The 24,309-nt window shown below is 36.6% G+C and overlaps 1 protein-coding gene across 41 annotated transcripts in view; it reads right to left on the reverse strand.

The window, feature by feature from the left end:
* Nucleotides 1–24,309, reverse strand: part of DTNA (dystrobrevin alpha) — a 355,310-nt gene that overhangs the window by 47,876 nt on the left and 283,125 nt on the right. For 14 of the 41 annotated variants that reach the window (XM_074340141.1, XM_074340145.1, XM_074340148.1 and 11 more), the window contains 6 exons: nucleotides 22,241–22,407; nucleotides 19,782–19,906; nucleotides 14,881–14,964; nucleotides 13,085–13,174; nucleotides 6,161–6,238; nucleotides 5,501–5,593 (listed from right to left, as the gene is read on the reverse strand). In XM_074340141.1, the coding sequence (XP_074196242.1) occupies nucleotides 5,501–5,593; nucleotides 6,161–6,238; nucleotides 13,085–13,174; nucleotides 14,881–14,964; nucleotides 19,782–19,906; nucleotides 22,241–22,407 (637 nt within the window). Of the gene's footprint in view, nucleotides 1–5,500; nucleotides 5,594–6,160; nucleotides 6,239–13,084; nucleotides 13,175–13,245; nucleotides 13,534–14,880; nucleotides 14,965–19,781; nucleotides 19,907–22,240; nucleotides 22,408–24,309 lie in introns of those variants that run through there. The other 27 variants (XM_019740803.2, XM_074340157.1, XM_019740801.2 and 24 more) reach the window with 5 other exon arrangements.

Below are 24,309 nucleotides of genomic sequence, written 5' to 3' on the forward strand. Positions count from 1 at the left end.
ATAATGGACAGGTTTTACAAAATAGAATTTTAAAATCTCTTTATATGCCTTCAGTCCTATTCAAAATTAAGGGAGGAACTAACATTGAGTTATTCCCATGCACCCAGTACTATGCTAGCTAATTTATATCTATAACCTTATCAGATTGGTAGTCTCACTCTCACTTTCTGCAGAAACTTAAAATGTATTAGAACCTATAAGAGGAATGTGAATTCATCTTAAAATCAATTTATCATCTGATTATGCTGAGAAAACCTCTGTGAGTGCAGCACAGACAATGCAGATATATGCATTGGTGGTGTGACATTCTTCAGATTTATATTTCTAGGTTTCTAAGGAAATATCTTTCTCAGAAGCATAGTTCTATAACTGAAGCTCCTCAACATTTTACTGAGGAAAAGGAGTATTGTTATCCAGAAAATGAGAACTCATATAAAAGAGGCATTGCCAGTAAGTGTAGAAACTTTCTTTTTTTCAACAAGTTGCAATAAGTCTACATTCTACATTTTTGAAAATCAACATTTACTGAAAAGGGTCAATCTAATCTTAGTCTACACATTAAAAATATTAAAGGTATACAGTTCAGGGGATACAGTGTTGAAGTGTGTTATGGACTGAATTGTGTCTCCCCCCAAATTCATGTGTTGAAGCCCGAATTCCCAATACCTTAGAATATGACTGTGTTTGGAGATAAGGCTTCTAAAGAGGTGATCAAGGTTAAATGAGGTCATAAGGGTGGGACCCTAATTCAATATGACTGGTATTCTTATTAGAAGAGGAAGAGAATGAGGGATATATACATACAGAGAAAAGGTCATGTAAGGACAAAGTAAAGCAGCCATTGGCAGGTCAAGGCGAGAGACCCCAGAAGAAATCAACCTTGCCAGTACCTTGGTCTTGGACTTATAGCCTCCAGAGCTGTGAGAAAATAAATTTCTATTGTTTAAGCCACACATTTTGTTATAGTAGCCTTAGTGAACTAATAAAACAGAACAGACAAGAGAGTATGAAGAAATGGTTTTAATTCTTGCCCAATATCACTTCTAGTTTTTAAATTTTGCCTCCATCAGTTGCTTTTTCCACGTCAGTTGCTGGTGTTCGCCTTTATCCATGTTTACCACCTCTCTGTCAAGCTTAATACTTTTACTTTTTTTATCTACTTTATACTCTTACACTAAATGTTCAATTTAAGGGCTGATTTATAGTAGGTGATTGTTTAATATTAATTTTACCAATGAAAAAGATTTTCTGAGGACTCCTAACAATTTTGCTTAGGGTGAGAGGGAATTTTGTATAAAACTGTCAGTATTAAACAACAGTAACAGATGTTTATTGGGCACCGACAGTGTGCCAGGTGCTGTGCAAGGTGCCAGAGACATGGTGCTGCAAATCGGAGAAGGTCCTTGCCCCATGAAGGGAAAGATAGATAGTCAACTAACCAACTAACCAACCAACCAACCAACCAACCAACCAACCAACCAACCAACCAACCAATCAATCAATGGTTGCAGTTATGTTAAGAAATAAATAAATAGCATGTCATGATAGAGACTAATGCAAGAGACCTACTGAGGAGGTGCCTTTAATCTGAGATTGGAAGGGTAGAACTAGTATCATGGTCTTGAGGCAGTTTTAAGAATTGTTTTTAGAAGTTGATCAAAAGCTAATATGATTAAATATTGTGATTGAGTGGAAGAACCTCTGGCAGCTAAGCCTGAGAAGTGGGTAAGCAACGACTAGATCGCACATAGGCTTCTAGGCCATTGGGAGGGGTCTGGGTTGTAAACTAAATGCAAGAGGAATCTATTAAAGTGTTTCAAGCTAGCAAGCCAATACAAATTTAGATCTCATGTATGAAACCTCGAAATAGTCATCAAATGTACGTTTTCTTATACTTGAGAATAACACCTAAGTAGAACAAATTTTAACCAGGTTATGTGAGGTCAGGGGTCTCACTAAGTGACAGCAATTGATGATGCCATCAAAGTAAAGTAGCCTTTGACTGTACCCTTCCATCCCTCACACAGGAGGCCTTTTCAGAGCTGAGAGAAACACGTCAGAAGCTTCTGAATGGTAACTTGTATCAAAGATATAATTAAGGTAAGAGTTGGAAGTTCTGGGCTGATTTCTGGTCCTTTGGTTTGCCTCCCAGTCAGTCCTTATAAACCATTAGCAAACCCAGGCACTTGATAAGCTTTAGGGAAGGGCTAAAAAGCCTTCACTGTATTGCATTTTGAACCCCTCCCCCACCATTGGAGAAGGTGCTTGAAAATCATTAAGGCTTTTAAAACTCCACTGGATTAGGAAGGTAGCAGAAATTCTCTCTTGAGCTACAGTTTATTTATTTGGCTTCTCTGACATCAGCACCAACAATGACACGTAAGTGTTTGTTTAATTTTGCAGCAGACTATTTACAAACGAGTCAGTTTCCCATTGTGTTGAGCAGTTAATATGGGGTAGAAGGCCCCATACAGAGTTAACCAGGAGCATATACGAATAATTACAAAAACAAATCTCTTAAACAAGAACAGCTATTAGCTTCCTATTTGTAGCCCTCTCATGAAAGATGCACAGATAGGGAGGCTGAGAAATGGAGTAGAAAATAGACGGGACCCTGTGTCAGAAGACTTACGTGCAAGTCCTTGCTAGCATGTCACCTTGGATAAATCACTTAATGTCTCAGAGCTTGCATTTTCTTATTAGTGAAATGGAAATGATAATATCCAAACTTATAGGGCTTTGGCAAACAAACTAAATAATGTGTAGGGAAGGGCACTAATTTTGAAGCATATCATAAATGTAAAATTTATTCATATTCTGGCTGCTGTGATGAGATACAAGAGACTAAAGACAAAATTCTTGCTCCTTAGAAACTTAAAATCAAAATGAGGAACCACAATGCATAGAACTAAATACATAAATAGTAACTTATTAATAACAACCATTTCTATTACTAGGGTATGCTCAAAATATTTGTTAAAATGCAATAAAAATAATATAGTAAGAAATGCAATTTCAGGAAATAGATATGTGGTGGATACAGTGTGAAGGAGTGTCCAAAAAAGCTTTCTGGAGGGCATGCATTAGATTTTCTAAGAGGCAATGTACCTAGTGGTCATGAACTTGGGATCAAGTGGATAATGATCAAAATCCTGGCTGCACTGTTTAGTAGCCATATGACTGTGGAAGTCATGTAACTCTCTTAGTTGACACCTTTACTTATCTATAAAATGGGGACAATAGTATTTACTTTCGGGTTTACTCTAAGGTCTAGGGGAATATATGTAAATAATTATCTAATTAATTTATGTAATTATAAATTATATAAATAATTTGTGTTATTATGTAATTTGTGTATTATTATGTAATATTATGTAAATAAAGTTTTTAATACAGTGCTTAGCATAAGGCAAGTGCTTTAAAAAAACAAAAACGGTGGCTCTTATTATTATTACCCTTACATATCTCACCATAATTGAAGGATGGTAAAGATTACAGCTATAATGTGAGAGATCACTACATTACTTATATAATCATGGCAGGTGTGGAGAACTGTTAGGATCTAATTAAGCAGAAAGGAAAGAAGGAAAAATGAGAAATTTGAGAGGAGTTGGAATTTTTTTAAGGACAGAAAAAGGCTCTGAGAAATATGGAGGGCAGCAGTTATTCAAATGGAGTAGGCTTCATTGATTAGTCTTAAATTCTGCTTTGTTTTCAAAATACAAATCACACCTAGCTTTCATCAAGTAGATGTAAGGTGTCTCTACTGAGACAGCTTTATGGTCTTAAGTGACCATCACGTCAAAGTGATTAATCACTTGAGTGGGGAAGAGGGCTGGTAGTAACACACTCTGAGCTTTCCTCTTTGGAGATTTCTGTGTTACAACTTTAATTAAGAAAAGGTCAAAGACGAGTGATAGAAACAACCAAGAGTGTGCTTAGAATTATGGAGGAGAGGACACGGTGTGAGATCACATCATTGTCTTCAGACATGATTGAATCTATATTGATTGTATTCTTCTTTGAAGATTACGCATACAATTTTTTTTTTTTTTTTGTAATCTAGTATTTTTAATTCTATTGTTTCATCCACCTATAACATTGTGGAACCAAACTCATTGGGAGTAAGATTAAAGCAATCACTCTTTCTGCTTATAGTTTTGAGGGGCTGAGATGTGGGAAAGAAGAGAAACTGTTTGATATAGAAAAGCTTCAAAAAATTTGCATAAAGAGATGGGCTTAGTAGAAGAGTTCATGTTTATCTCCTGAAAGAGTAGGATATAATATAAAATTAAACTAGTATGCTGGTTATATTGTTTTTAAAAATACAAATTAAGATAAATATGTAACTATTAAATAAATGTTCATCAATGAATCACCTAAAATCATGTACTAATCACCCAAAAAGTAGTTCTAAGGTATCAGAAGCAGGAATAGGAAGGAACTTTGGAAAGGGTTAAGGAGGAATGATCTAGAAACAAAGAAGTGGCCAAGTGATGAGGGTGATGAGCACTAAGTGTTTGAGGGGTGCTTTCTGTGATGTAGTAGAGGAAAGGGCTATTTAAAAGGCAATTTAACCCATTGGCTCATTTAATGGTTACAACTGCAAAACAATCCATAGGCCCTTAGTTCAGAGAAAATTAGACTTATTAAGCAAAATAGAAATATTTCTAAGGAATTGGCTTGCTACTAAACATGTTGGTAAAACAGCTGTCTAAACTAGGCTGAAACATATCATATATACGGGTATATCTGTCCATTTATTTTCATTCAAATTGCAAATGTACACTTATTATTAAAATGAAGTAACGAACCAATGGGAGGAATCTCTTATGTCACAACTGAAATACAGAAAAATTTTATGAATACTTTTATCCTAATACATAGGGCTATCTGAATCCGTACATTTAATGCATCTGCAAGTAAGCTTTGCATATTCTGGGATTTGAAAGGAGGTTTCATCAGAATAGCTTCAGAAGCATTCTGAATGGCTTCAGAAATATTCGTAAGAGAAAAGTTGAAAGGCAATTTCTCCCACTGCCATCATTATTAAGGAAAGAATTTCCATGGTGATCCCATCACATTGCTTTTCCTCTTTTTCACCTCTATCTTTAGTGAATGGAGCATTGTTCTCCAAATCCGCAGACATACAGGCCTTTGGAATAAGGCAAAATCTTGCATCACCATTGTGCGGTAATTTGGCACTTGTAACAGAACTGACTGGTGAGACCCAGAGTTCTGCATCCACCTGAGTGCTAATATTCATTATGGCACCCATGCTATCCCTTCAGCTAAGATATAGGATATGAATTCTATGGCACATTAATGGGGAATATCCAAACTAACATTACAAAAGACGATTTGATTGAATGAGTTATAAAAAGTGCCTCAGTGACACCTCTGGCATCCAGCGCCTTTGCACCTTGCTGTGAGACTGCTTGTCAAGAGATGAGACTGTTCCCCTCTCGAAGGACAGTCCAGCAGCCAAACCTGCACTAACCATGATGGGTTGTTCCGGAGCATGTTGACATACAACCCGATGAGAACATGTTCATCAGCTAGCCTGTCTGCCACGTTCAGGCTGTACTGTATCCTGAAACAGGGCAGGAGGAAAGAAAGGGTGTTGTTAGGAGAGGCAGACAGAAATAAGCAGAGTAGGAGTAACTTTGTGGTAGAAAAGGCATTTAGAAAACCAAGCAAGTAAAGGGAAAAACAAGTGATGCTCTATGAAAAACACAAGCAAAATCCAAGCAATGAAATTCACAATTGCATTTCACTAACTTTAAAAATAAAGACTTCCATTTAGGCAAAGTAACTTTTAAGAAAACAGATTTGCATTCTTTAAACCACTAAGGCCAAGAAATTCATCTGTACAGTAAACACATTAAAATGGGTTGCAAGCAAAGATTAAATAGCTTTTGGAAAATCAAACCTGAAGCTTAGTCATTTAAAAATAAAAAGAAAAGGAAATCAGAGAAAGAGAATAACAACACCGATCTGTCTACTCAAAATAACTACTTGATGCTGTTAATGGAGTTATAATGAAGCTGCTTGTACTAAGTCACAGATGGTCTTTCAAACACAAAGCATGTGGACAAAAGAAATCTCCATTTTTAGTTTAGTTAATTCAAGCTTCCAGTACACTCTGGCTTTCACTTACCCTTTGCCCTTCAGAAAAGCTGGAGCAGCCCTAGCCAGCAGTTTGTTCTGCTCTACTTCACTGTCCTTGGGAGGAGAGCTAGTTAATAAGATGGGAAAGCCAAGAAGAGCGTAAACACAGCAATGCATTCAAGAATAGAACTGGCAACAGAAACGCCCAAGTCTAGATCCAAGCTCCATTTGGATAGCTCTCTTATAGTTTTGAAATGTTCAAGATGTTTTCAGATTTCCACAGAGCTGAACTAGGAGTAGAAACTTGGCCTGAGAACCACAATTACAATTATACAAGCCACCATGACCCCTGATTTGACCTCTGCTACTTGCTTAACAGATTTCATATGCCTAGACATAATGAAAATTCATTCAACATTCATTACAGAAGATCAGGTAAACAGTCCAATAGTTCACTAAGTCCTGCCAGTCTTTAGACCTTACTCAAGAAGTTTATTTCTCCATCCTTCGCTATATTCTCCAATTTTTTGTGTTGAATGGACTTGAACATTACCTAATTAGAGATGCCTGTCATATTAGAAGTGCTTTACTACTTCAAGCACAAGTCACCTAACCTTGGCTGCAAAGCTGCAAAGAAAACTTTCAGAGAAACTGAGAAATAAAAAATCTTTGAGCCTTATAAATATATATTCATAGTTCTTGTGTCTATCACTGATGAACAGAGTTCTATCAATATAATAAATTCTTACCATTTTATATTCATTATGAGGAACACTCATGTTATTTAGTAATTTAAATCACAGTTTCAAAAGTTAAAATGTAGGTTTATTGAAATACAACTGAAAATATAAATAATAATAAAGTGTGGCCACGCCAAAGTCACCCAAGATTTACTGTAATGAATATGCATGCTTCATTGGGAAATATGATATTGATTCTTAGTATTACAAATGTGCTTGTAACGTGCTCAAAGAGACTTTGCTCCTTTGTAGGTTAACAATTTGCCCTGCAATATTTGTGTACCTATGACTACACTCCTTTCATGGAGAATACAAAATTAACTGACTGACTTTGTTGGAATACCAAGTTTTTAATTACTGTGATTGAAATTATGATGTTTACCACAAAAATTTGCCAACTTTTCAAGAAGTTCAAATCATATATATATATATATATATATGTATATATATATATATATCATATGTATATATATACACACATATATGTATGTATATACAATCTCCCTGCTGCTCAATTACTTCCCCCAACTTTCTTTTTCATAACTCAAGATTGATAAAACTACTACACATTTCAGATTTTTGCAAAACCACTCAAAACACGGTGTGATATATCAGTGATTCTTCCCTCTAAATTAATTTATTTCCCTGTCTTGCTATGCTTTTATGCGCCTTGACTCCCAGAAATTGTGGTGATATTTCCCAAATCAAAAGCCTAATCATAATTACACAGGTACAACCTCTAATACTGAATGCACAAGAAGAAAGAAAGGACCAGTAGAGAAAAGAAACACAGGAGGGTCTATCAGAGGATATTTTTGCTACAAATTACTCTGGTGAAGTCTCATAGGAGGAAGGTGATGTGTCAATAAAACTGAGAAGTGACATCCCACCACTCGGCCACGGATAAGCACTAGCACTGGAAGAGCCCTACTGAAATGGTGTGGTGTAGGGGCTGGTGGCAGCGGGGAGCAGTTTTCCAGATTTTCCTTTTCTGACCTTATTATTTCTTTTTCTTCAATTCTTTGGGTCCTTCTCTTTCCTCTACTCCATTTGTCTGTCTGCTCTCTTCTCTTTTTATTCCTTCTTCTGCCCTAGTCTCTTACTCCCTCAAAGGGGTGAGCAGATGTTCTACATATACACATCTCTTTTCCTTTTGTTGTCATTTTCTTTGCATTGGTTCTTGTCATTGTTAGTATAAATCCTTTCATGTTCCTTTCCCTTCCCACATGAATTCCTGGGAACACCAGTTTTTGGAAAATATGGGGATGACACTATCTGCATTTATGAGTTTGTGGAAATCAACCATTTATTTTGTTTTGCTACAGCCCATAATTTCTAGTGCCAGGAGCACTTCTGAGTGTGTTACTCATTGTCCCCATAGTTTCTGTACTTCCTAAAACTAGCCTCAAATTCTCCTCCTCATCACTTATTTCTTATTTCATCACTTATTCAAAAATATGACGATGTATAAAGGAAGTCAAGTGCGTGACAAAATCAAGAAAAAAAGACCACTCTTTCCAAATGAAATGGATCTAGAAATTGAAGAGTCAACGGGGAGGCAGGTTGCACTTAAGACTTGCATCTATAAAGACTTTTCAATGAAGTATCTTCTCCAGAACTTCCTCTGCAGCTTCCAAAGAGCTTGAAGAAAGGAGGCAAAGTGAAAACATGGTCTCCTGAGCTCTTGTGAAGATAGTGACAATAAGTAGTTTATTATGATCTCTTCAAAGCAATGTACTCGCATATTTTATAGAATAATTTAGATTTTTAAACTTTCATTTTGTAGCTGAACAGCTTGCATGGAGAAGTTAGGTGATCAGGCACACTGGAACCTACGTTCTTACCAAAAAACGTGTGCTTCTTGTATGTCAATGTGTCAGAATGCAACAACAGCTTTTGCATAAATCTAGCTCTAAAAGGTTCTACTTCTTCTACATGCCCCATCTTCAAATCAAAATGCATTCTTCCTTTTAACCTCTGAAACTGGGAACTATTTGGGGCTCCCCTTGACCATGGATGGTAAATCATTTTTAATCTGAATCCCAAGAAGCAACGCTGCCATTCCTAAAATTGTGTGTATACATATTTTTTTCTTATTGTTGTCATTTTCTTTCCACCAGGACCTTGTCAATATATAAACACATCTCTTTACATACATATTATCACTGATGGGTGTGGTGACAATCATACCCTGGAGGGTATGACAAAGTAAAATTTGAAGTGTATGTGTTCTGCTGAAAGAAAAGAGGCAGAAATATACCTTTAGACTAATTTTCTTTTTCTAAAAAAATTCTCTATTTTCTCACCAATTCCTTTTTTAGACTTCTGGAAAATAGCATATATAAAGATAAATACTCTTCTTCCAAAAATTTGCATACACACACACACACACACACACACACACACACACACACACAGACACCATGGTTCTAGAAGGAAACAATGATTTAAAAATATTTCACATTTATTTATTTAAATTTACCCTATTGTTTTTGAAGGGTGACAACTGATGGCAGTAGTTTTGCTTAAGTCAAACATGTCTGGGGTGTTCTAAGAGAACAAAAATCACACATAAAGCTCCTTGGATTTTTGCTTAAACCAGAAATATATTTTTAAAAACCATTTCTGCTTATGTTGGGTTACTATATTAGTTCTGGTCAAATATTTTTTTTTTCTTTTATTGAATATGAAAATAAAACCTTAAATAAAAGTCCTGGGTACAGTCTCACAGAGCCATAATATTATATAAATGAATTGTGTAATGTGCAATAGTCATTATTACAATGGGTAACAGGAAAATGATATTTGAACCATGACAAATTAACAAATATTTTCATTTTTATTGATTTTAAATAATTGATAAATTTGTGTGGTGTTTGGACTTGTGAAGAATAACTTATAAAGTTGTCTCCCTTCTTAAGTAACTATCAATATGAATAAAATTTTTCTTCTTACTGTAATTAACATAGCCTAGGTACAATAAAAAAAAGCCCACAGTTAGTTTTGCCAGGAGATAATTTCTAGAAAAATTGTATTTCTTTTCATCTTCTAGCTTTCAATAGCTTTGAACCAAAACATACAATACTTGCTACATGCAAATTAGTAAACAAGTATAAAAATAGCTTAGTGTCTCAGAGAGAAAAATTAATTATCAATTCAGGCCGGCATAGAAGTCAAACCATCTTAAACAGGTACCATGGAAGAAATAACGAGAATTCTAGCTCATATTTGATTCACTACATTTCCTATAGTATATTGTCCTCAGATATCATCAAGCCATGTCAACTGTATTTTCGTCAAGAGAGCCTCTAGAAAAATTTGCTGGGTACAGAGCACATATAGACAACAACTAAAGCAACTCTAATAAGAGAATAAAGATTATTAAAGTGAAGAAGAGAGGGGACTGCAGTTTTAATTACGCACTAACATTTTAGTATAGGAAATAGAATTGAGTGTGAAGACTGGTGTGCTTCAATTTTGAAAATAATCTAGCATATTAGTGGAGCTCTGGGGCTATCTGGAATAAAGAAACAGCTGCAGAGAGTGATTATTTCAAATTTCATGAAATTTTAGACAATATGCCCAGAAAGTGTGAAAAGAGTGAAGAAATCTTCAGCGAGGTTAATTTATAAGTTCATCTGTTTTATGATGTTGATTTATAAATTTATCTATTTTTCTGACTGAAAAGGGATGGGCTTTAATCTTAGAAAAATTAACTATGGAGAAAGGCTGACTTCAGTACCTCAATTTTATTTCTATTCACTTTGGGTTACCAAAGCACAAATGCTTAAAACTCAGTTTGAACATTTTAAGTCAGATTGACAATCTGGGTTGTTAGAACAAGAATCTTTGGTTAAGCAGTGTTTGAAAAAACTGAAAAAGATACAGAAAATTAGTCTTTCTGGTTGAAAACCCAAACCAATCAACCAACTGATCAAGTAGTCAACCAACAAAAATAACTCACGAAACCTGCTCCACTGGGAAGAATCAGAATTTGGGAAGCACTTGGGGTGGGTGCTATGCCTTCCCCATATGCACAACTGAACCTAATACAGTATTAAGTATGATAATTAACCAAATGTTATTGTGACAAACCAGAAAATAGCAAATTAGATTCTGTTCAACACACTCTCCGACTCAAGCAATTTTCTAATGTTTGAGAGAGTAATATATCTAGCTAGACACTATTTATATCATAACCAATGTGATTCCTTTCCTGAGGGGTTATTACTACAGAGGTTGCATCTATAGAAATTTCTGTGAAACCTTTAAGAGATACCGTGTTTCACCAAAAATAAGACTTAGCCGGACAATCAGCCCTAATGTGTCTTTTGGAGCAAAATTTAATATAAGACCCGATCTTATTTTTCTATAAGACTGGGTCTTATATAATATAATGTAATATAAGACTGGGTCTTATATTAATTTTTGCTCCAAAAGACGCATTAGGGCTGATTGTCCGGCTAGGTCTTATTTTCGGGGAAACACAGTATTTCTAATATTGAAGGTGAAAGAATCCAGCCATTCAAACTTCAGAGCATCTTTAATGTGGCTAATGAAAAAGATGGCCATAATTTTAAAAAGCTTACTTTACATAGGAAAAGACTGGTTAACTTTCACACATAAACTAGTCAAGGGTTTTGGCAAGATAAGATTTTACAAAGGGGGCATAATACAATAAAGACAGCAGATACTCAGAGGCACAATGCTGTGGGCAATGAAGGGGAGAAAGGACCTTTTGGGCCTGGCTTTGTGTCAGTGCTTCAATATTTACAGTAGTGATAGACTATATTTCACAAGTTTAGTTAATGTTACTGCCTCACCATACATAGTCTTTGGAGCTCTTTTTCTAGTGGTGATGATAGATTTCCATTGATCCAGCCATTTTTTCCCTATAAATTCATGCATTTATAAGAAAACAATCTAGGTTTAGGGATACAGTTATGATCAAAAAATGAATGAGGTGAATTAGTCCACAAATTATGTTATTTGACCCACATTCTAACCAGCACTGAACATACACATGTCTGTGCGCGCACACACGCACACAAAGACTTCAAATGGTTAAGGGAGAGTGCCTTTGAGAATTCCCTCTTTTCTTTTAAGTAAGGGAAAAGTGAACTAAATATATAGCTAGAAGTGGATATAAGGAAAGGGGATGTGACAGATGGTGGTGGTAACCAGAGTTATACACTCGTAAATCTGTGTGAGGCAGATTACTAGGATGTCAAGAGACTTCAAAGATATACCCTAGTGCCCTTTGAAGATCAAAGTGGTATGCTTATAAAGGACTCTAGGTGAGAAATGCCATAAGTTTATAGGGAGGATTCTGGAGTGGTGATTTCAATTCATCCTCATGCTGCTTTACCTTTCTAAGATCCGTCACAAAAGATTGAAAACTCAGTCTAAATAAAATACCTGCATGGCCAACTTCCCCACTTTCTTAATGCTGCCTTAACACTGACCAGCACCATTCTTCTCTTGTATCTGATTTTAAAAGGGGCAGTGGGGTAGAGTAGGGCAGGGCTCTAGGTCAGATTTATTTGGTCCAGTTCCAGTCATAGGAAGAACAGGACCGTTAGCTGATGCCTACATTTGGTGTGATAGGTTTTCATCTATTTTAGTGTGTGGACATGATTAAGAAATAAACGGTGGATTGCCACCAGCATGATCAAGTAATAGAAATCAAGCACTGATAGTATGAAATGGTTTTGAAATTGTTACCTCAATAGGAATCACACTGCTCTCCCTTGGGGGAAAACATGGCCTAGGCCCAGTGGGACAGAAAGGTGTAAGTCCTCAAGTCTTTTACTGCAGTATGGTCCAGCCATGTGACATCGTTATGGCCTCAGGACAATGCTAACGTTAGTGCTAAAGATCATTCCAAGAGGTGCTTTCATTCAAGAGTCTAACAAATCACCCTCTGAGGTCTTGCAAACTGTACAAAAGGAGAGGCTCATCCAAAGAAGATCTGGCTTGGTAGTCTTCACAGATAGGCATCTCATAGACAGTGATATGAAGCCATGAAATAAATAAACTAAGTGGAAGAGAGAGGAAAGAGCTGAGAAGTCCACCTCAAGTTGGAAATTCTCAACAGAATCTCATGAAACCCCAAAGACCTCTATCTCCAAGACATACTACAAGAGGATTTTAGTGATGGAGTAGAATCACTACGTAGCAGTCTAGCTACGGAACTACTACTATGATTAGTGATTTGGGGCTGGGATACTGACCGTGTGCTGTGGTCAAGCTGATTTACATACAGCTTTATGAGCATATGCTCCTCAGCCACGGGGTTGTAGTCACTTATCCCCTCAGGTAACCTGAGGGATTCAAACAATGAGACCTCATTAAAACCTCCCATGGACAGAGCAAGGCCCACTCAGAGAGGAAGGACGTTCAGTGTACACAGCTTTATTGAACAGCACCCTTAAGACAGAAACCAGAGGCCAATCTCTGTGGTGACAGGAAAAACTGCAAACTTTATACAACATGTCTGTGGTTCACAGGGAACATTCCAAAAGGACTGAAAATGGGAAAAAAGGGAAATGATCATATTGTGGGTTAATGGGTACCATGCACCCTGGAGGAACCAGAACAGCTCAAAGTATTATAGGAATATTTTAGAGTAGAGGAAGCCATGTTATCCATCTAGACGCATCCACCATAAGCACCGTCCGAGCTGAAATGATATAAAATGACCTTCAGTAAGGATAGGGTCTATCTCTGCTTGACATTTGCAGAATGCAGAGTTTCCTAATAAACGCACATCTTTCTTAACATCAATGAAAGATCTTTAGATAGATGAACAGGCTCATGTCTCTTATAGACTTTACAGTCTATCATTTTGTTTTAGAAAAAGTGGTTAAATTTGCTGGTGGTTCTGAAAGGGAGTGCTAAGAGGAGCACACTGAGGGACTAAACCATATTATTTCACTGTGGAGGTTCTGTCGTTCAATTAGGTCCTCATTTCCATTTGTTACAGAATTGCTTAATTTACAGGAAGGAAACACCATGAACTGCCACATTTTGTTTATTCTGCTAATTATAATTATGGAGAACATCTTCATTTCAGGTTCCTGCTGATGGGAAAGTACAGGAACTCAGGGAAAAAATCAGGAATGTTCTGAGTCTCACTGTCTTCAAATCCTCACTAGAATGTACCAGGATATTACAGTAAAATTGGTATCTCAGAAATGTCTTCAGGGAAAAGACCGGTTATGTTTGCTTTGCGAAACATGAGGCTGTGTTTTTTTTTTTCCCCCCTACTGAAAGGCATTTGAAATCTATGCTCAGTTACTCATTCCAGTTTTCCTTACCCTTCTTTCTGCTTTCCTGTGAACCTACTTCCATGTATTTATAAAGTAATTCTCTGGGGTTTTATTTGTGATATTTGATCAAATGACTTGGAGCACCTCTTGACCTCTGCATATTTGTAATGCTAGCTCTAAAAGAAGTTCTTTGCTCAAAATGGGAGTGGATCGTGTTCAAAAAGATGACTCATATCCACCATTTTTTATTATCCATGAAATTATTTATGTGAAAACTACATTTCCAAGTTTGGTTTTCAGCCTCTAGCCTCAGGAACTCCAGAGTTCACCAAGAAGAAGATTCTTTTATATCTGGAGCTTTAAATTAGGAGATGTTTCAGAATGTGTATAATAATTCCCCACTGCATCTTGAAATTCCAATTTCCTGGCTGAAATGGACCATCGTAAGTGCTAGGAAAGTGACTTTCTCAACCAAAGAGAATGCATGTATATCAGTAGTAAAATTTAAATATACCCCACATTCTTACTGTGGATGTACTGTAAATGCAAGTTTTCAGAAGGGACTTTAAACCTAAAAGCCATCACATTCTTTAAATGTATCCAAATGAATGAAATTGAACATGTGTGACAGATATTTACATAACTGGTTTGTAACAATGATCTTCCACCTTTGGCTTATACTACAATATTTTTCTTGCCACAGAATCAAGGCTCATTACCAAAGAGAGGGCTTATTCTGTAATAGGGTTGGAACTTACCTCCTGGTAATAAAAGGACTTCCTGAGGAGGGAACAGAGTGGGAGAACAGGGTGTCATTCATGCTGGTTACAGGTCTGGGTGGCCTAAAACAAAGTACAGCATAGAGGGAAAGTCAAAACAAGTAAAAGTCACAAGGTAAAAACTATCCGCCATCCCTCGAGGAGAAGGGCTGGGAAGACCAGAGTTCTATCTTACCCAGGATCAATACAAAATTTTATATCTTCCAATTAAATTATTGAAGTGCTCAAAGTTACATTTCCTTGAGAATATAGAATTTCAGTTAAATATCGTGAGGAAGCTCTCTAGATGCCCCAGAAATATTTATCCATGAGCTTTGAGCCTTGGCGCTTCATTGAGTCATATTCTCAACTGGAGTGAGGATTTTGAGATAGCCTTACATCTACTGCCTTCTAAAGGGAGAAGCTCTGAAAACTTGATGATAATCCTACATCCTCAAGGAAAGAGGAGGATTTCTGAAGCTTTAGGAACTTCCTCCTGTGATCCCCATGACAATGGCCCTCTCTCAGTATGCCTAGTCTAGAAGGACTGAGCTGAAAAACCATATCCTGCTTTGTTTGCTCTTTGTTCTAAGTGAAGATGCAATTAAGCACCATGGCTATTTACTGACTTTCTGTTACCTGGATGGTCCATATGACAGGGCACACAGCTCAAGGCATCCCATAAATTTCACTTATTTTTCATATGATAAGAGAAAGAAAATAGGGTTCAATATTCCTCAGAATTGTCCATGACCCTAAACACCAACTGCGTCAGGTCTATCATCCCCTGTTTTGTTTTTCATTTCATCCAGTCATTCTTTCTCTATCACTAATGTCTTAGTTCATGTAAAATGATGGAGCTAAGATCCCTATCTCATCTCCACGCAGTTTTCAGTCTCATGTTAGATTCGCTATAAAATAATCCGTGGTAAAATGAGATGGGATTTAGAGTTCAGAAGATGAAGGATGAATCATTTTGAACGATTCATCATTTTGAATCACAGAAAATTTTGGTTTCACTATCATTCTTTTCTTTTTGTTTCACTCTCATTCTTTATTTGAGTTTGACAGTATAGAATTTTTTGAAGATGAAACATTACTTACAGTAGCCTATAGAATCTACTTGTGTTTGCTTAATCAAGAGCCAAATTTAAAATGGTTTCATTTTTATCTTGGGGAATTAGAGTTAGTTTGGAGTTTACAATAAAGAGATTCTAGGCTAAAGGTAGACTTGTTTATCCCGATGTATTTATGGGAATGAGCATGATACGACGCAGGTTTTACAATGTCAGCACTACATGCAGAAATTCACTGAAACTTTGGTTCCCAGTATGTGGTGTTACACTGTGTTCTAAGATTTTTAAAGACATATTATTTGATGGATGAAGTCAAAATAGCACGGTCACTCTTTCATCTACTCTAAATGTATTAGCCAAAGTTCAGAAAATAATCTTAGTGTTTTGTATTACTTTGATGCATGAGGCTAGTTTAAAACGAATTCTGCCCTGAACAGAACATTTTCACTTTACAAGGCGGATGCTAATTTTATACAAATATCCTGTATGAATTTTCAAAAAGTTAGGTATATTAGATTTTAAAACAGTAAACAGAATGAGATATCTTACATTGTAACTACAAAAAGTTGAAAAACAATCAACTAGACTAACATTTCTGGTTTTCTCTGCCTTTTTAAAAACTTTCCCTTTTGCTCTATCGTTAGACAATGAGAAAACAAGTAGATCTGGAATGCTTTTTAAGGCTCCTGGTACATTTATTTTATTAAACCCGGTCACTGCAAAGCCGAATTTGCAGTTTCTTAGTAAAAGGCTTCATATTTCAGACTCATCATAAAAAATGTTGAACTTGGGACAAAACTGTGGCTTTCAAAATGACTGAAGTGCCTATTTCCTCCATAACGAAATGGCAAGTTACCTTATCTAATAAATAGGTCACATTGGGAACTTAAAACATATTTACTCTTATGAAAAAGAAATAGCCCGCAAGATAACCACAAGGGTCTAGTGGAAAATTTTCTTTCTGGACAAGACTTTCATAGAGGACATTTTTATAAAACTGGCATTCTTCTTATAAAATAAAGTGTTGAGCTCAAGGCAGAATTAGTTTTGAACTAGCCTCAGATCACTCACTTGTTTTGCATCTCATTACCACTTATAATTATGATTATTAGTCTTTATAAATACACTAGGGACTATTGAACTACTTACCAAGTATCACTTTGGGCAGCGAAAAATTGAATAGAATAGAGACTGTTAATCATGGTAACATTTACAAGCAATACAATGTCTAAACAAATGCCAAAATACCAAAATGCCATCACTTAAGTGGCCGTTCAGTGCCTATGATAATTTAGAATAGTTAAATTTAGAACAGCATATTTTAAAATTAGAAGTTTTAGGTATCCCATCCAAAAAAAAGAAAAAAAGAAGGAGAGAGAGAGAGAGAAGACATGGCTGTCTGTTCAGGGCACTAACATTTGAATAACATATAGAGATAAAAATAATGTCTAAACCCAAAATGCAAAAAAAAATTCTGATCTCATATAGACTGGACATTCTGCATTCAGAATTTCTTATACCTTATTACAATAATATTTTTCATAATTTGCATTTTTAAATCCAGACATTTACCCTGGAAAAATATATTAATAGTGAGTATAGATCAGTATTTTGATTCAAGGACTATTTTGAGAATCTAGTTAAATATATGGAATTTTTCTCAGGAATAAAGTATATTTTGTATAGAATTTTTAGGGAATATGAAAACCCCTCGTGGAACCCAAATTGTATAGTTGTTGCCCTCAGTTAGCTCAGTGAATAACACATCAGATCATACTGCCATCAGATCAGATGAAAGTTACAAAATTTTTACTCAGCCAATTAAATACACACACACACACACACACACACACACACACACACACACACACACACACATCCTGAGCCAGCTGGGTACGAGGTCCTGTGCTAGGTGATACTGCAGTGTGACTATGAAACTGACACGTGCTGTACACTGCCTCACTTCCTAATTCTTTCTTGATGGGGGGGGGGGGGTTGCACCCTAAATCTGTTCTACTGCAAAGGTCTTAGAGCCAGGCCCTTCACATCGATTTTCTCTCTCTCTTCCTCCCTCTCACCAATAACTCTGATTGAATGCTGCCTTCTCGGGGTGAAACTCCTGGCAGGTCTGGTAGAAAGTGACTGCAGCAGAGCACAAACTTGCCCTCACTTCATTTTGTTCATTCATTAACAACTTAGTGATTGTCGCTGGCTATGGGAAGGAAAGTTGAGACCTTAATAACAGCTCCTATAAGGGCATTTTCTGAAAGCGGTTGGCCCTTTGGAACACTCCCCAGATTTATTCACCCCTGGTTTACTTTAAGGTTTATTTTTAGGAGCAAAGTTTCCAAAAATAAGTTAACCACATTCTACAGAACTGGTTACGTTAGTTTTTGGATGCTTAGCCCATGGCAGAAACAGGAACCTCCAGATTGTGTATTGCTGAGGACAGTGAACTCTCAAAGCCACTTGGGAGCAAACCAAACAGAGCCCCAGAGTATTTATATAAAGCTCATGGACACGCCGCAACACAAGTCCTTTGATGGTATTTGCTTAGGTCCATCACAGAAAAGAGTTACTGTTTTCCTAAGGGTCTAGGGACCACAGTGCTGTTTATGGGTCACGTTCTGAACTGCCTGAAGCATGAGCTTTGCATTGGTGAATTCCTAACGTCAGGAGGTCTGATTAGCCCACCTCCTCTTGATGTCAAAATGTAAACATAAGCCTTGCAGTGCCACAGGTCCCGCTGAACTTTGCAAATCGAAAGGCACTTCATAAGGAAGGGGAACTACCTATTCTAGAGGCTTTCCCAGGCACCTGTGACTACATAATTCCTAATTGTGCATAGAAGCAGGTAATGAGCTTCTTTCTTCTTCTGAGCCCAAGATAATATAATACCAAAGAAAAAATACTTTCTTCTATCTAAGCCTTCTCTGTTTTCTTGGCCACTCAGGCCTAAGAGAGGCCCTAGGGAAGGGGTGTCCAAACTTTTTTCAACGTTTTTTACCAAGGGCCATATGTGGTAAAATGCACAAACAGCTTGGCCACTCACTCGAGGTGAAGTACGTATTGCCTCACCTGGTTTATTTAAGTAAACTAAATATATTTTTGGAATTTGCTGCGGGCCAATTAACAATGGGTTGCTGACTGACTGCAGTTGGCCCGCGGGCCGCAGTTTTGACACCCCTGCTCTAGGGGATGGGAAGTGGAAAGGGTGGGTGGCAACACTGTTTGTTGGCCCAACCCTCTCTGTCCACCAGACTCACACAACTTTGGAGAAATAGTTTGGAGAAGTCTGTTTTTGGATGTTCTGGTGAATTTTGCCACCAACCCTCCTCTTCAACCTTCCCCTGCACTTCTAAAGTTATGTAGCTTGGGCCAAAACAACAACAATTTCCAGATTTGCTGCCATCTTTAAGATGACTGGCTCTGCAGAGAAATGAGATGAAGGGCTTTTATATTTGGGACTCAAAGCACATATGATGTTAAGATACAGTGTGCTTTAAAAGTTTTTACCACAGTAATTCCATTGATTGTTAACTTCCAATTGTGTAAACTCCACTAATATCCATATTTTAAACCTATGCTTTCTGAATACTTTCCATCTCTAGGTGAATTAGAGTGTTGCCTACTTGTATAGCTGGGCAGAAGTACTGCATACTTCTACAACAAAAAATTAGAAGGACATTATGTTCATTCTTTTTTTTTTTTAATTAAATTTTAAAACTTGGTCCCTGACAACTGACATGAAATTGGCTTTGTATGGATCCGCACATGGGTCAATGAAGAAAGATGTCTCTTAATCTGGAGGGCACAGATACTTACACGATGTGGGCCAAGTTGAGTGGCTTCTCTGGCTGGTCAGGAAACATGGGGTGCAAAGGTTCACGGCTGGAAGCACAACTCAGAGACTTGCTTAACGCGTTAGTTAGCTTCTTAGCGGGGGATTTCTGGAAAGAAGAAAGATAGGAATGATAACAACTAACATTTATGTAACATTTTATCAGATGATTTGCTTTCATAGTAGATCATTCATTCATTCATTCATTCATTCATTCATTCAGGAAATCTTCTTTGAGTATCTAAGTCAGGGAGTTTGCTCCGTGCTAGAACAAGCCACCAGGGTACCTGCCTCCTGCTGCTTAGGGTCAGCAAATGCTGATAAATGGAAGTAGTCATGGTGCATGGGACACCTGAGCTGGGACGTAATAAACCAGCAGGAGTTCGTCTGACAAAACTCAGAGGACTGTGAAGGTAATTTCAGATGGAGGAAATAAAGACCCCATTCTGGAGAGGAAAAGAGGAGGTAGATCATTAAAGTCCTTATATGTCACAGAAAGGACTATGGTCTATATCTCGAATGCATAGAGAGACAATGAAGAGTTTAAATCACAGAGGTGACAGGATCAGACCTGATTCTAGAAGGACTGCTCCCACTTAAGAAGGAAGGAGGAATCCAGATGCAAGATGTTTCAGGTGTGGCAGAATACACCCAATTAAAAGTAAACATGGAACTTCAATCTGAATCTTGATAATTTAAAATTCATGCTCTTTTCAGTGCATCATGCTACTTCTTTTTCATTTAGACTGGTGGAATATTTATTTTAATATTTCCCAGCCAAAATTATCAAAAATAACTTACCTTATATATGTGGTAAGTTATTTTTGATATCACATATAATAAATCTTTACCCAAATTGTTCCTTTCTGTGAGAAGCTATTTATTATTTTGTCATTTTCTTTTTCACATAGAGCCCATAATTGGCAAGATAATGAAGTGACTTTTGCCCACATTGTTTAAAAGCTAAGGAGTAGGAGCACTGTTCAAGAAGCCCCTCTTTGTCTTTTACTAGGAGATGTAATTCTCAGGACGTAAAACAGCAACAACAGTTCTTAGCCCCATAAACATTGGGGGCCATCTAACCTCTTGAGGAGTCTAATTCTACTTTGTAAAGCTATCGCTCTGCCATGTAATATTAGAGTTCACAACCTCTAAGAAAGTGGCTTATTAGCTGACTTTAGCATTTACATAAAATGATAATTAAAAATGATGAGTTTTCAAACACCAACCCTCCAGGATTTGAGATAGACCAAGTTTGAAAATTGGTAATATGTTGACAAGAAAAAAAATAGAAAGTGTTTTCTCCTACATTCTACACTAAATTGTATCTCATGATCTTTGTTAGTACATCTATCCTCAGCATGCGACATAACCAACAGTGAAGGGTGGCATTTAAACTGGCATGAAGCCTTCAGTATACAATGCCTTAGCAAAGAACTGTTACTTGATTCATCATCTGACAGGTGCTAAACAAGTCATATATTTACACTGTATATTGGTTCCCAATAATAATGCCTAGAAAGAACATTCTGATTTAAAATGCATATTCTGAAGATTTTAAAAAAAAGAACAATGAATTACTCTTTAAAAGGCACTATACATTGAATTGAAATACATTAAAATATTTAAAAAACACACAAAAAATTTGCATTTTCTCGTGGAAGAACTATGTCAAGAGGAGTTGGTAAGACTGACTGTACATCCCACAAAAACCAATCTGTACATAGAGCAGCACTTCATAGAAGCACGAAGACAACATCACAGGGACTGATTTTTGAGTTTAACTGAGACAGAGGTCAGCAAACTGTAAACCAATTGAATAGCAAACTTTGGGAGTCAAATTCCTCCCATAGACCCTGAGTCACGTGCTCCTGAGAATATATCCATCACGTGGACAGACACTCACAGGTCACCTTTAGCAAGTTGCTCACTGTGATTATTTATAAAAAAATGATTTGCTAAATGGGATAGCATCATTAAGCCCACATGCTCACACGTCTTTCCTTTATCTTCCAGTCACATATTTAAGAGAACTCTAGAATCTAAGAAAAAAGAAATTAACACCCATTTTAAAGCAAGTCGCACCAAAAAAAAAAAACAAAACAAAATTTGAAAAGAACCTTAACTTACTGTGAAAATGAGATTATGTTCCAGAAGGTGCTTGCTGTTCGGTTGTTATTGAATCAGTATGAATTATCTATATTTCAAGAAGTAACACAGTTTGAGTCTTCCTATATTTTAAGTCTCAGGAAGCTACACTGGGTTCAGATATAATAAGTAAGAGATCCCAGTAAGATGTGGGGTGAGAGAAAAGGGGGAAGGAAGGAATGTTAGACTACAGGGTAAGTTTTCTCCTTAATCCTGTCACCATCCTTGATATTTCCTTGCATTCTGGGAAACACTCACACATCCAAATTTGAGTATTGTCTGGACCTTGCCTTACCCATGATGTGTATTCTTTCATTTGGTGCTGGTTGCTATGGGAACCACCAGCATGTCCCCTCCAGAAGCAATCCTGACAGAGCTGGTAATTGTGACACTGTTGGCATCGGTAGCGAAATCCCATCATACTCTCACTGTGGCAGTAGGAACACTCAACCGGATGGAAGACTAAGGGGGCAGGAAATGAAGAAAAAACAAGAGAACCAAAGTATGAGACAGAATAAGGAAAAATATAGCCTAACGGAAATTGCATTTTTCTGCTGTGTGCCATGATTTCAGATGATAGTAAATTTTGGCTGAGAGAAGAATTATGTTTATTCCTGGAATCTTACTACAATTTTCAAGCATGTTTGTCGAGGTAGGAGAAATGAAACGGGATGGAGGATAGGTGTTCTTTTAACAACAAATCTCTGTGATGCCTTTTGCTCATTCTACTCCCATCTCTTACACTCTAAGAATATAAATGACCCAAACTGACTTGCCTTTCCCCCAAACTGCTCTCGTCTCCAGGAGACCAGCACAGCTCACTGGAACATGCAGAAGCACAATGGCTGAACACAGCTGACTATCCACTGGGTGAAGATCAAATATTAGAGAAATGGAAAACCAGCAGAAGAAAATGAAAGGATAATGGAGGGAGAGTAGCAAAACTAGATAAGAGAACTGGATTACTTTTTTTTAAAAAATGGAGCAGCTAATAGGTTTATTTAATGAGTGACATTGCCTCCATTTAATAAATTGATTTTTCTTTTCCTTTCCTAAGAGGCAGATGGATAGGGTCCAAAGAGATGTGTAAATTATTCGAATACAGTTCAAATCCAGATAGTTCAAGAGACATTTAACTTTCTTTGGCAGAAAATTTGAATTTTAAAGCAGGCAAGGTAAAACAGTTGAAATGTGAAGCTAACAAATGATCAAATCCAAGTAATTATCTACAATGCTGTGAGCTAAAGATAATAAACAACTCTCTCCTTTGGTAAAGTTATTTTCTGGCTAAGCCACAGGGAAAATAATGTAAATAAAGAATAAATGAAGATGAAATGCAAATTGTAAAAGCAAAGGCATAACTAGTTCTGGATGTTTTGATTCTGTATTAGTATCATATTCTCCTTCTCAGGTTCTTGGAAAAGGCTGAATGAGATGTGGATTTAGAGACAACTGCTCTGGGACACAGCCTAAGAAACTAATTTCCTGCAACAGGAAATACTAAGCTAGAGGAATGAAATTACAACTTTATGATTGGAAGATGACTAGGTTCTGGAACTGTGAACAGTAAAATGAACTCATTCTGCATGATCTGGCCCTTGAATGCTCTTTGCTTCTGCAGATGAGTAAGAAGAATAAAATATGAAACCTACGTTTGGTAGTGATTACAGAGAACCTAGTAAATTCATTCTTTCAATCTTCTCCATGAGCAAAACAGGATAAATTTCTAACTTTTAACTAAGAAAGACAGTAAGAACAGATGCTAAAAGTTATGAGTGGGAATTTAAAATTAAGCTAACTTTACCCCCAATGTATATTATGTACAGAAGTTAAGGTTCTAGTAAAAGATATGGGATAAATTGTTTTCTAGTTAAGTCTGGAGAAATCTCAGAGTTAAATTAAACAATAAATAAGAATATATAAAGATTAGATGAAGGCACTGAATTGTTCCATATTTAAATTTCTTTCGATCTTGTTCTGAATTGTACTTCATATCTAAATGTATATGTCAATATAAATTACTTTACCCTAGAAATATTTATATAACAAACAGCATGTTATAAAAGTTTACACTTTTCTCTTTTACATAACAACAACCATGGGAAACTTATCATTTGAAGCATATGACGAAAGATTAGTAAGTTTCTATTATCCAATTTTTTGGCTTCTCCTCCACCTATTCCTGGTTCAGTGCCTAGGAAGAAATATTCAATGCCAAATATACCAATATTGGAAATTCATACCTAAAACAAATACTAGAAAATGTCACATTCCTACTGAGATTTTTCTGTTGTACCAAGTCTTTAAGCCACACCTCACTTGTAAGTGAGAGGTACACAATGAGATTAAATAAGCTTTCAGAAC

Source organism: Rhinolophus sinicus, linkage group LG09, assembly GCF_036562045.2.
Source record: "Rhinolophus sinicus isolate RSC01 linkage group LG09, ASM3656204v1, whole genome shotgun sequence".
Taxonomy (NCBI): domain Eukaryota; kingdom Metazoa; phylum Chordata; class Mammalia; order Chiroptera; family Rhinolophidae; genus Rhinolophus; species Rhinolophus sinicus.